Below are 13,626 nucleotides of genomic sequence, written 5' to 3' on the forward strand. Positions count from 1 at the left end.
TGCTTGAGGTCAGCCTGGGAAACATAGCAATACCCCATGTCTACAAAAAATGTGAAAAATTAGCTGGGCGTAGTGGTACATGCCTGTAGCCCTAGCTTTTCTGGACACTGAGGCAGGAGGATCCCTTGAGCCCAGGAGTTCGAGGCTGCAGTGAGCTATATTGGCACCACTGCACTCCAGCCTGGTGACAGAGTGAGACCCCATCTATTGAAAAACATATATCTGCTGATAAATATGTCCACAATTTAGACCAGACTTAGACACTGAAGTTATTACCAGCTCCTTCACACCCACATGCCTTAGCTCTCTCTTGCCTTCGTGCATTCCTTCATCCATTCATTCGCTTAACTTCCATCCAGCAGATATCTGCCAAGAACCAGCTCTGTGCCAGACACTGAGGCTGGGGGTGCCAGGGAAACCTTTACCAACCGGACAGACACTGCCCCACACTCCTGGCTCTGTAGCTTTCCGATAGTCCATGGCCTCACATGTTCATTTATTAAGTGTCCATTTATTGATTGAGTCTTCATTCATTCTTTTTCTTAATGTCCTTATCCATTCATTCATCCGTCACTTGCTCATCTCACTGACACATCTATTCAGTCTTCATATATGTTTCATTCCTTTATTCTCCGAGCATTCCGGAAGTACCCACTCTACACCACACCAGGGTTAGATGCTGGGATTCTAACCCAGCCCACTACCCTGCCAAGCCCATGGGGACGCAGATAGTGAGGACATAGTGGTAACTACTTCACCAGTTATTGGGATTCAGAGCTGGGGGAGCACCAAGAAGCGAGCAATTCACTTCCTGGAGGTGAGGGGTGGGAGAGGCAATCTGAGAAAGCTTCTTGGAGGAGGTAGCATTTTGGCCAAGTTGAGAAGCCTGTATGGGAATTCTCCAAGGAGGAAAAGATGCTTTGCTTTGCAGACAAAAGTCTTTGTTCTGTGGAGTGTTTGGAGAAAAGTGAGGTACTGGTTGCTAACGTGTGGGATGCTGGGTGAGTTTGTGTGCACGGCCCCAGCCAGGCCAAGCCCTCCCCAGGTTCCAGTGACAGACCTGGGCCACTAAGGACCCTTAATTCCACCCTGAGCTCCTAGAAAACCACCCACTATTGGGCAGCCAGGAACGACCTTTGGAGAACAAACACTTCACCCTCCAGGTACCATTCACTTGTCCACCTGTTCATCCCCCTGGGGACTCAGTGGCAGGGCGACCCTGTCCCTAGGAGCCCATGTCCCGCCAGCAAATGTTTCTTTTTTATTTTTATTTATTTATTTTTAGACACAGTCTTGCTCTGTCGCCCAGACTGGAGTACAAAGGCGTAATCTTAGCTCACTATAACCTCTGCCTCCCAGGTTCAAGCAATTCTCCAGCCTCAGCCTCCCGAGTAGCTGGGATTACAGGTGTGCACCACCACGCCTTGCTAATTTTTGTATTTCTAGTAGAGACAGGGTTTCACCATGTTGCCCAGGCTGGTCTCAAACTCCTGACCTCAGGCGATCCACCCACCTCGGCCTCCCAGAGTGCTGGGATTACAGGCATGAGCCACCGCACCAGGCTTTTGTGGTCACGGAATGGTCTTGTACGATGTTGGTGTCCTGGAAATTACTTTTGTTTGACAAGAGAACACCAAGACCCAGCTGTGAATGTCTGGCCAGCTCCCAGGGAAACAGAACAGGAACTGGACAGAGCTTCTCCTTCACATCCTTTCCCTTTTTCCTTCTCTTGTCTCACTGATCACAAAACCCACACCATTACCTCGCTGACAATATACCTGCTAACCCCGAGGCTTTAGTCATACAAAGAAAATAGCCATTCTTCTGTGCTGTCGTAACGTTTAATCATGCCTCTTACTTAAAGAATTCCAGCTGGGCACGGTGGTTCACACCTATAATCCCAGCACTTTGGGAGGCCGAGGCAGGTGGATCACCTGAGGTCAGGAGTTCAAGACCAGCCTGACCAACATAGAGAAACCCCGTCTCTACTAAAAATACAAAATTAGCTGGGGTGGTGGCGCATGCCTGTAATCCCAGCTACTCGGGAGGCTGAGGCAGGAGAATCGCTTGAACCCAGGAGGCGGAGGTTGCGGTGAGCCGAGATAGCACCATTGCACTCCAGCCCAAGCAAAAAGAGCGAAACACTGTCTCAGAAAAAAAAAAAAAAAAAAAAAAAGAATTCCAGAGACTGGCCTTAGGAGATTCCAATATCAAATGAAGCTTGCGGAGTGTCCCACCTCGGGAAGGAATGCTGAACAATTGATTGACATCCTTGTTGCCACCAGCCAGACTACCAGGTGACTCATTACTTAAGATAACCATCGCAACCAGATACGCGACCTGCATACCCTCACACGCTTTGCCCAGCCCAGCCTGCATATCCTACCCCTGATGTCAATTCCCATGCTTTGCCTAATAAAAAAATTCCTGGCCGGGCGCAGTGGCTCATGCCTATAATCCCAGCACTTTGGGAGGCCCAGGCGGGCGGACCATGAGGTCAGGAGATTGAGACCATCCTGGCCAACATGGTGAAACCCTGTCTCTACTAAAAAATTAGCTGGGCATGGTGGCATGCACCTGTAGTCCCAGCTACTCGGGAGGCTGAGGCAGGAGAATTGCTTGAACCTGGGAAGCGGAGGTGCAGTGAGTCGAGTTCGCGCCACTGCACTCCAGCGTGGCGACAGAGCAAGACTCTTGTCTCACAAAAAAAAAAAAAAATTCCCCACTGGCTTTTCCGCAAGTCAGCTGGAAGATCCCTTCACTTCTGCTTCCATTGTCTCCCCTGCACTAAAGCACAAACTCTGAAATAAACGCCTTGTCTGGGAAATCTGCTTGGATCCCTGGTAAGTTTCATTACAAGGGGAGCCAAACAGCCTATGGTCTGTAACACCAAATGTATGTGAGCAACAGCTTTTCTCCTCTTTCTCTCTCTAATTTTTTTTTCTTTTTCTTTTCTTTTCTTTTTTTTTTTTTAGACACAGAGTCTTTCTCTGTCACCCAGGCTGGAGTGCAGTGGCACAATCTCGGCTCACAGCAATCTCCATCTCCCAGTTTCAAGCTATTCTCCTGTCTCAGCCTCCCGAATAGCTGGGATTACAGGCACACACCACCACACCTGGCTAATTTTTGTATTTTTAATAGAGACAGGTTTTCACCATGTTGGCCATGCTGGTCTCGAACTCCTGACTTCAAGTGATCTGCCCATCTCGGCCTCCCAAAACGTTGGGATTACAGGTGTGAGCCACCATGCCAGGCCTTTTCTCTTTCTCAATGTCAACTAAACAAAAAATCAGGCTTTTAAAAAATTAAGGTTAGTTTTTTGCAATCTTACTGAGGACTGTAACCAGGGAAAGTCTTTCACAGAGTTTGTTAAACTGCTCCAAAACAGAGTTTCAGTACACATTTATATATTTATATTTATATACAGTTTATATAAAAACATTTATATACAGTTAGTGGTGCCCCGCATGTGCTCAGAAGTTATATCAAGCTGGGCGCGGTGGCTCATGCCTGCAATCCCAGCACTTTGGGAGGCCAAAGTGGGCGGATCAGCCGAGGTCAGGAGTTCGAGACCAGCCTGGCCAACAAGGTGAAACTCCGTCTCTACTAAAAATACAATAATTAGCTGGGCGTGGTGGCGTGCACCTGTAATCCCAGCTACTCAGGAGACTGAAGCAGGAGGATCACTTGAACCCAGGAGGCAGAGGCTGCAGTGAGCCGAGATTGCACCACTGTGCTGTAGCCTGGGCGACAGAGTGAGACTCTGTTTCAAAAAAAAATAAAAGTTATATCTAATGTGCTCAGAAGTTACAATAGAGCAAAATTTCACCAAGGCTATGTGTGAGGGTATCTCTAGTTACAGATTACAGAGGCTTGGCTGGGCATGGTGACTCACGCCTATAATTTCAGCACTTTGGGAGGCCCAGGTGGGAGGATCGCTTGAGCCCAGGAGTTCAAGACCAGCCTGGGCACCACAGCAACACCTTGTCTCTGCAAAAAATAAAAATAAAAAAATTAACTGGGCGTGGTGGCACGCGCCTGTAGTCTCAGCTACTCAGGAGGCTGAGGTGGAAGGAGTGCCTGAACCCGGGAGTTCAAGGCCTCAGTGAGCTATGATCGAGCCCCTGCACTCCAGCCTGGGCAACCAAGCGAGATCCTGTCTCAAAAAAAAAAAAAAAAAAGTTATAGCAGCATAATAATTAATCCCGTCAGAGATTATGTACAGGAAGAGGCAGGGGCTAGGATCATTGAACTTGTCTTTTCTAAAAATGCAGTGATTCAGGCAAGAGAGGTGGAAACCTGTGTTCTCTCTCTCTCTTTCCCTTCCCAGCTTATTGTTCAGGGCGTTATTGGAGAGGGCTGCGCTCAGTCACCGAGTCACGGCCTTTGTGAAATCCTGCTCGCAAGCAGAATGAGCAGATATGGTTCCTTAGGTTTACTCCTTTGTCTCACACTACGAAAGGGTCATTCATTGACAGAGGTGTATTTGCGGGGGGCCAGGTATAGAGTAATTCGATGGGGACAAAGGAGGCAGGTCCCAGTCTTCAGGGAGCTCAGTGACATGTTTGCGCTGTCTTATGTAAACAGGAGATTGTCAGAAATGGAGGAGGGGGCACCAGACCCAAGAAAGCGCCCAGACAAAGCCGGGAGGCGAAGAGAGCCGACGGGGAGGAGGTGCCGAGAGCATCAGCAGGGCTGCTCGGTGGCACGAAGACGCCCGCGGGGACTGGAGAGGTTGGCTAGGGCCAGGCTACTCAGGCACGGAGGGCCACCTCCCCTCCAGGGACATGAGCATCTAGCTGCATTGATTTGTTGTTAGGGTAAACGAAATGAAACCCCGCAGCTTTGATCACAATAACCCACGCCAGCCTCAGGCTAATGAATAGTCAGCAGGCTGCTTGCGCTTTGCAACCCCGCCTCCGTCCCCCTCTGCGGAGACTGCGTATGCGTCGCCGGCGCGCGGCTGTGTCGTCATACTTGCGCGCCGCCGCCGCCGCCGCTCGCTGGGGAAATTGGAAGGCTGCCATGGCTTGCCCAGCCGCCTCCTCGGTGCGACCGCCGAGGCCCAAGAAAGAGCCGCAGACACTCGTCATTCCCAAGAATGCGGCAGAGGAGCAGAAGCTCAAGCTGGAGCGGCTCATGAAGAACCCGGTGAGACGAGGCCCGGGCTCCATGGCCCGTCCGAGGCCCACCCCCTTCCTCTGCAGCGCCTCTGGGTTCCCGCAGGTCCACCTTCCCCGCCTCCAAACTCAGAAACTCAGTATCCGACCCTCCCAGAGCAGTCTTTGGGTAGGGGGAGGAGGAGGACGAGGAGGAGGCTGTCCCGGAGATAGTGAACTTCCCGTCTGTCCTTGTGTGAGAACCCAGCTTGAATCAAAGCACGGTGGAGCGGCTTCCCGTGCTCCAAGACCCCTTCTAGTTTAACTTTCTGTGAACAGAAAGCGTTGGACTGAAAAGGTAGAATTTGTGGGTTAGCAAAAGGGTATATTCTAAACAACACTGATCGTTAGACAGTGGCCGAGATGTTTGGAGCGGGTCACTCCTCTCCCGCCCACACCCGCTCCGGGCCTCGGTCCCCTCAATCATAAAAACAATTGAACGGGAACGTTCTTTATACCTTTAACTAGAAAAGCTTGACTCTTCTCCCCTAGTACTGTTAAAGTTGGCGGTTTCTAACTGGAAACTATGGCTTAGGTTTCTCACTGCTCTGGAAAGTGTAGCCCTGGGAAGGTGTGGACTGTGTTATACCCAAGAATACATAGGATGAAAAAAGCCACGACAGAGGGAAGAACACAAAATCAGCTCTGTGTCCAAGTAACAAAGCAATCCTGCTTCATTAGTCAATTAAAATTCTTTGGTCATAAGAGATGTAACTTGGGCTGGGCGCTGTGGCTCCTGCCTGTAATCTCAGCCCTTTGGGAGGCCAGGCGGGAGGATGGTCTGAGGCCAGGAAGGAGTTTAAGGCCAGCCTGGGCAACATAGTGGGTCCCTGTCTCTACAAAAATAAAAAAATTGCCTGGTGTGGTGGTGCACGCCTGTGAGTCCTAACTACTATGGAGACTGAAGCGGGAGGATCACTTGAGCCCAGGATTCAAGGCTGCAGTGAACTCTGATTGCACCACTGCACTCCAGCCTGAGGAACACAGCAAGAACCTGACTCTAAAAAAAGAGAGAGATGTAATTTTGTCAACAGGTTTATACTTAGAAATGCTTTCATGTTTAAATGTTGCAGGACAAAGCAGTTCCAATTCCAGAGAAAATGAGTGAATGGGCACCTCGACCTCCCCCAGAATTTGTCCGAGATGTAATGGGTAATGTCTTTGTGTGTGTGTGTAAATATAATTTTTTAAGGTAGCTATAGGCCGGGCGTGGTGGCTCATGCCTGTAATCCCAGCACTTTGGGAGGCCGAGGCGGGCAGATCATGAAGTCAGGAGATCGAGGCCATCCTGGCTAACACAGTGAAACCCCGTCTCTACTAAAAATACACAAAAAAAATCAGCCGGCATGGTGGCAGACGCTTGTAGTCCCAGCTACTTGGGAGGCTGAGGCAGGAGAATGGCGTGAACCCGGGAGGCAGAGCTTGCAGTGAGCCGAGATGGCGCCACTGCACTCCAGCCTGGGCGACAGAGTGAGACTCCGTCTCAAAAAAAAAAAAAAAAAGGTAGCTATAAAAACCCTGTAGTTAGTATTTGTTAAATCTCTGATGAGGGGAAATGTTCACATGTTCAGTGTTTTGCTTTTACAATGATGGGGATATAGTTGCTTTTATTTGTTTGTTCGTTTGATATCGGTAAATTTAGCTTAAGGGCTGTAGTTGCTTATGGTTTGGCACTGTAGAATTTTCTCCTGCAGTATTGCATTTTTTTGTTTTTGTTTTCTTTTGGAGACAGAGTCTCACTCTGTCACCCAGGCTGGAGTGCAGTGACACCATCTCGGCTCACTGCAGCCTCTGCCTCCCAGGTTCAAGTGATTCTCCTGCCTCAGCCTCCTGAGTAGCTGGGACTACAGGCCCGCGCCACCATGCCTGGCTAATTGTTTTATTTTTAGTAGAGACTGGGTTTCACTATGTTGGCCAGGCTGGTCTTGGACTCCTGACCTCAGGTGATCTGCCCGCCTCAGCCTCCCAAAGTGCTAGGATTACAGCTGTGAGCCACAGTGCCCGGCCATCTCCTGCATTATTCTTAATAACGCATTGTGGTTTTTTTGTAAATAAAAATAGTTTTATTATTTTGTTGGATCATAAATTAACATATCTACAGGCATACCATGGAGATAGTGTGGGTTTAGTTCCAGGCAACCTAGTTAAAGTGAATGTCGCAATAAAGGGAATCATATAAATTATTTAGTTTCCCAGTGCACATACAAGTTTTCTTTATACTGTACTGTAGTTTAATGTGCAGTAGCATTATGTCTTTAAAAAGCAACGTAGGCCGGGCACGGTGGCTCATGACTATAATCCCACCACTTTGGGAGACCGAGGCAGGAGAATCGCTCGAGTTCGAGACCAGCCTGGGCAACATGGGAAGACTCATCTCTACTAAAAATGTAAAAATTAGCCAGGCATAGTGGTGCACGCCTGTGGTCCCAGCTACTTGGGAGGCTGAGGCAGGAGGATCGCTTGAGCCCAGGAGGTTGAGGCTCCAATGAGCTGTGATCGCGCCACTGCACTCCATCTTGGGTGACAGAGCAAGACCCTGTCTCAAAAAAAAAAAAAAAAAAGCTAAAGAAAAAACACTTTTACAAAAATATGATTGTTCTACATATACTACTTTGTAAGCACCTTTATTTCATTCAATGTATCATGGATGTCTTTTCAACTCACTAGAAATCTAGCATGTCAAATGTGAAATCATGGAGGAGGTGAGAAAGTCACTTAACCACAGTCTGCCCCTCCTGATACTGCATTTGAGTGGGATTTTTAGTGACTTCACATTCAACATTCATAGAACAAATAATTCGCAACATCTACAATATGCCAGGTACTGGACCAGTTCTGCATACAGTGGGGAGAAAGGAATGCATGTCCCTTCCACAACTTCTACTTTTTGTTTCTTTAGTCTCCTTCGATTAAGGGTGACCTGTGTTGGTAAGTGAATTTCATCTAGAACTGTGGACTGTTTTGGCTACAGGTTCAAGTGCTGGGGCTGGCAGTGGAGAGTTCCATGTGTACAGACATCTGCGCCGGAGAGAATACCAGCGACAGGACTACATGGATGCCATGGCTGAGAAGGTCAGTGAGCCAGAAAGCTGGCTGAGCCCCCATGTTTGGGCAGCATGCATGTACTGCCTTTAGAAGAAAGCATTTGAGGAGGCTGGGTGTGGTGTCTCAAGCCTGTAATCCTAGCACTTTAGAAGGCTGAGGCAGGGAATCACCTGAGGTCGGGAGTTTGCGAATAGCCTGACCAACATGGAGAAACCCTGTCTCTACTAAAAATACAGGTGCACACTTGTAATCCCAGATACTCGGGAGGCTGAGGCAGGAGAATCACTTGAACCCGAGAAATGGAGGTTGCAGTGAGCCAAGATCGTGCCATTGGGCAACAAGAGTGAAACTCCATCTCAAAAAAAAAAAAAAAAAGGCATTTTAGGAAAAATAGATACTGCTGGTTGTGGCTGGTGTGAGGTCTGCCATCTACAGATAGCACGAAACGCAGAGTCTCTACTAAAAATACAAAACCCCATCTCTACTAAAAATACAAAAATTAGCTGGGCGTGGTGGCGGGCAACTGTAGTCCCAGCTACTTGGGAGGCTGAGGCAGCAGAATCGCTGGAACCCAAGAGGCAGAGGTTGCAGTGGGCCTAGATTGCGCCATTGCACTCCAGCCTGGGCAACAGAGCGAGACTCTGTCTCAAAAAAAAAGAAAAAAAAATGACACCAAGCAATAATCATAAAATATTGTAATATTTAGCCATAAAAAGGAACAAACTACTGATCTGTACAACAACTGGGATGATTCTTTAAATATGCTGGGTGAAAGAAGCCTTGCACAAAAGAGACCATATTGTGTAATTCCATTTATATGACGTTTTAGAGCAGGTACAATTAGTTTGTGTGAGAAAAAAAACTGGTTGTCTGGTTGGGGTCACGGTTGACCGGGAAAAGACATATGAGGGGACTTTCTGGAGTGATCAAACTGTACACTCGAGATCTGGGCATTTGGTTCTGTGTAGATATTAACTTTATTTATTTTTTTGAGATGGAGTTTTGCTCTTGTTGCCCAGGCTGAGTGCAGTGGCGTGATCTTGACTCACTGCAACCTCTACCTCCCAGGTTCAAGTGGTTCTCCTGCCTCAGCTTCCTGAGTAGCTGGAACTATAAGCACGACCCACCATGCCTGGCTAATTTTTTGTGTTTTTAGTAGAGATGGGGTTTCAGTATGTTGGCCAGGCTGGTCTTGAACTCCTGACCTCAAGTGATCTACCTGCCTCGGCCTCCCAAAGTGCTGGGATTACAGGTGTGAGCCACCATGTCCGGCCAGATATTACTTTAAAAGGAAAAAGAAAAGCATACACAAATATGAAACCCTATTTAATAATGTGCATGCTTGAATGTTCAAGAATGGAACGTCCTGATGTCTGCAGCTTACTTTGAAATGCACCAAAACAAACAAACAAAAAAACGATGAATTGATGGAGGAATATAGGTATGAGTAGAGCTCTGGAAGGGAGGAATTATAATTTTCCCCATTTTATAGATGAAGAAAATGAGGCTTGGAAACAGGACTGCTGGGAAGACATAATACAATGCATACCAATAGAGGTATGGATAGATTGATAGGTGTGTGATAAAGAAAATCCAGCACAACAGGAATTGTTGAGTCAAAGGGGAGTGGATATATCTGCTGTATATAATTGTTTTAACTTTTCTGTCTGAAATTTTCAAAATAAAACCTTAGGGAAAATTTAAACCAAAGAGACAGCCAGGATACAGAAGAAAATATGTAAGAATGTATTGGAATGGCCAAAATTGAGTTAGAAAAAATTCTGCTTTTGGGGGCCAGGCGTGGTGGCTCATGCCTGTAATCCCAGCATTTTGGGAGGCCAAGGTGGGTGGATCACTTGAGGTCAGGATTTCGAGACCAGCCTGGCCAACATGGTGAGACCCCATCTCTACTAAAAATACAAAATTAGCCAGGCGTGGTGGCACATGTCTGTAATCCCAGCTACTCGGGAGGCTGAGGCAGGAGAATCGCTTGAACTCGGGAGGCGGAGGTTTTGGTGAGCTGAGATTGTGCCATTGCACTCCACCCTGCGCAACAAGAGCGAAACTCTGTCTCAAAAAAAAAAAAAAAAAAAAACAAAAATTAACCAGGCGCAGTGGTGCATGCCTGTAATCCCAGCTACTCGGGAGGCTGAGGCAGGAGAATCGCTTGAACCCAGGAGGCGGAAGTTGCAGTGAGCCGAGATTGTGCCACTGCACTCCAGCTTGGGCGACAGAGTGAGACTCCTTCTGAAAAGGAAGAAGAAAAAATACTGCTCTGGGCACAGGATGGGGTCATTGTTGTGCTGGCTGTCGACTGATTCTTGCTTGTCCTGTAGTTTTTCCTGGCGCCTGGGTGTTGGTGGTTCTTCTTGTTCCTGCCATCTTCTGTGGGTAACAATCTCAATCCTAGTGAGAAGTATTAGACAGTTTTTGTCACAAAACTACCAGGTCACTGCAGTGGGTTTGCCTGTCAAAAATAATGCTCTGTGTATAGAAACCATCAAGCTGGGTGTGTTGGCTCACGCCTGTAATCCCAGCACTTTGGGAGGCCAAGGTGGGAGGATCACTTGAGCCCAGGAGTTTGAGCCCAGGCAACATGGCAAGACCCCATCTCTACAAAGAATACAAAGACTAGCCAGATGTGATGGCAGCCGCCTGTAGTCCCAGCTACTTGGGAGGCTGAGGCAGGAGGATCACTTGAGCCTGGATGGTCAAGGCTGCAGTGAGCTGTGATAATGCCACTGTACTCTAGCCTGAGTTAGTGAGCAAAACCCTGTCTCAAAAAGAAAGAAAGAAGGTGGCGGGGGGGAGGGAGGGAGGGAAAGGAAAAGAAACTACGATCAGAAACACTTTTATTTTTATAAACTATTTTAGAGGGGAGGACATAGAGCAGGTTGCTGTCTCAAACACTATAAATTAGTCTGAAGTTTTTATGTATTGATTCAAGATTCAGAGAAAATACAGAAAAATGTTTCGCAAACCTTGGCCTCCTGCAAATGCAAAGATTCTTATTTTGGATAGCAAAAGACAGTCTCTGAGATTTAAAAAAAAAGGCAAGAGCATCCTCATTTTTTTAGTGACTGACAGATCACCTCCATCAGAGCCCAGTCCCACTCACCCCTGCTTGAGACATTGCCTCTGCCAGGTGCGGCAGCCAGCTGGGGCTCTGTTTAGTTCACTTGCTGGTAAATTCGGCTTCTTCAGCAGCACAGAGTAAGACATTCACAGTTCAGCTTTTTTTTTTTTTTTTTTTTCTGAGACAGAGTCTCGCTCTGTCACCCAGGCTGGAGTGTGATCTTGGCTTGCTGCAGCCTCTGCCTCCTGGGTTCAAGCAATTCTAGTGTCTCAGCCTCCCGAGTACCTGGGATTACAGGTGCCTGCCACCATGCCTGGCTAATTTTTGTATTTTTAGTAGAGACGGGGTTTCACCATGTTGCCCACACTGGTCTCAAACTCTGGACCTCAGGTGATCTGCCCACCTCAGCTTCCCAGTGTGCTGGGATTACAGGCGTGAGCCACCGCACCCGGCCTTCACAGCTCAGCTTCTAAGCAAATCACATCTTTTAGATTTAAGTCATTTGCTTTTTGGTTGTCCAGAAAGTTGATTAATTAAAGTTGATTTCCTTCCTGAAGGAATATTTTCTGCCCTCAGAGAGAGGGCTTGTTTGGTTTGTTTTCTGTGCCACTGTAACCAGATGTGTACAGCCCTGGCGGTGCAGACCAGCAGGGGTGTTGAAGGCACCTCTTCCTCCTTTGCCAGCTCCTTATTTTTTTGCTCCATTGACCTTTATGGCTGTGACTAGAAGAAACGAGATGACACTTGGAATCAGTAGATGTCTTTGTAGTTTACAGGTGCTTTTCTATTTTTTTTTTTGAGAGAGTCTCCCTCTGCCACCTAGACTGGTGTGCAGTGGCGCGATTTCCGGTCACTGCAACCTCTGCCTCCTGGGTTCAAGTGATTCTCCTGCCTCAGCCTCCTGAGTATCAGCCTCCCAAAGTACTGGGATTACAGGCATGAGCCATTGTGCCCAAACCCTTATTTCATTATTCTTCCTAACAGCTCTGGGACAGAGGAATTAACAATTTTCCCCATTTTATAGATGATTAGACTGAGGCTTGGGAGACAGAACTGCTGAGAAGAAGTAATGCAGTACTTACAAATATCTGTGTGGGTGTGGGTGCGTGCTTAGCAGCAGATCATGGCAGCAGATGGCATGTGTTACGCTGCTTTAGAATCAGTCATTTGGTGGCTGGGCACAGTGGCCTGTAATCTCAGCACTTTGGGAGGCTGAGGTGGGAGGATCCTTTGAGGCCAGGAGTTTAAAACCAGCCTGGACAACATAGCCAGACCTGTCTCTACAAAATAAACATAAAAATTAGCCAGATGTAATGGCATGCACCCATAGTCCCAAGTACTCAGGAGACTGAGACAGGAGGATCTGTCAAGCCCAGGAGTTCAAGGTTGTAGTGAGCTATTGTGCCACTGCACTCCAGCCTAGGTGACAGAGTAAGACCTTGTCTCAAAACAAAAACAAATAAACTCAGCCATTTGGTAACTATGGTTGGGCTTAGGGCTTGAAAATTCCATGGTTCTGACCCTCCGGCCATTCCTCCTCATGAGCTCTGGGCAGTGTCCCAGGCCCTGGCTGAGCAGACTGTGAGCGCTGCCCTCAGAGTGTCCTCTGCACTCCCTCCTGTATTGTCTCCTATATCGTGCTGTGCATGAGTGGTGCCTCAGTCAACTGAAAGAGTTACGTCGCCATCGGAGACCTATGTATTGATTACCTGCCCTGCCTGTGGGACAGCCTTTTAAAGTTAAAATGGCCCTGGGGACCCAGGTAGTACCTCTAGCACCCCCAGTAGTGTGACTTCTAGAACTCTCCTACTTTGCCTAAGCAAAACCTCCCACAGTCTGCCCAGACCAGAGCGTGTCTAAATGATGTGGGTTTTGTTGCAGCAAAAATTGGATGCAGAGTTTCAGAAGAGACTGGAAAAGAATAAAATTGCTGCAGAGGAGCAGACCGCAAAGCGCCGGAAGAAGCGGTAAGCGGCATGGCCTAACTGTGATGACACTTAAGGGCCAGGGGTGGTGGCTGGGTGAGCTGAGTCCTTGCAGTCAGTAGTAGTTCCTCTGCGTGACCTGTAGGGGTCATGAGTGTAGAGCAGTGACTTCTACTACCTGAGCAGAGAGCAAGTTCCTTATGACCCTCCAGCTGGTTACAGATTGTCCAGAGCTTGCAAGTCAGGACTTCAGTGATCACATTGATTTCTGTGTTTCCTTCATGTCTGTATTTTTTTTTTTTTTTGAGACAAAGTCTCACTGTGTCCCCCAGGCTGCAGTGCAGTGGCACAATCTCAGCTCACTGCAACCTCTGCCTCCTGGGTTCAAGCAATTCTCCTGCCTCAGCCTCCCGAGTAGCTG

General features: G+C 47.9%; 2 protein-coding genes across 2 annotated transcripts in view; both read left to right on the top strand.

The window, feature by feature from the left end:
- The first annotated feature begins 4,973 nt into the window (after window positions 1-4,973).
- PRKRIP1 (PRKR interacting protein 1) overlaps window positions 4,974-13,626 on the top strand; it is a 31,648-nt gene continuing 22,995 nt past the window's right edge. The window contains exons 1-4 of the mRNA XM_055292736.2: window positions 4,974-5,151; window positions 6,233-6,311; window positions 8,131-8,231; window positions 13,162-13,247. Coding sequence (XP_055148711.1) covers window positions 5,026-5,151; window positions 6,233-6,311; window positions 8,131-8,231; window positions 13,162-13,247 — 392 coding nt within the window. The 5' untranslated portion in view covers window positions 4,974-5,025. The remainder of the gene's footprint in view (window positions 5,152-6,232; window positions 6,312-8,130; window positions 8,232-13,161; window positions 13,248-13,626) is intronic.
- The window catches only part of ORAI2 (ORAI calcium release-activated calcium modulator 2), a 46,010-nt gene continuing 45,612 nt past the window's right edge, over window positions 13,229-13,626 (top strand). The window contains exon 1 of the mRNA XM_055292733.2: window positions 13,229-13,247. The gene's annotated coding sequence lies outside the window, so the exon portion shown is untranslated. The remainder of the gene's footprint in view (window positions 13,248-13,626) is intronic.

The sequence above is a fragment of the Symphalangus syndactylus genome, chromosome 9 (assembly GCF_028878055.3).
Source record: "Symphalangus syndactylus isolate Jambi chromosome 9, NHGRI_mSymSyn1-v2.1_pri, whole genome shotgun sequence".
NCBI lineage: Eukaryota > Metazoa > Chordata > Mammalia > Primates > Hylobatidae > Symphalangus > Symphalangus syndactylus.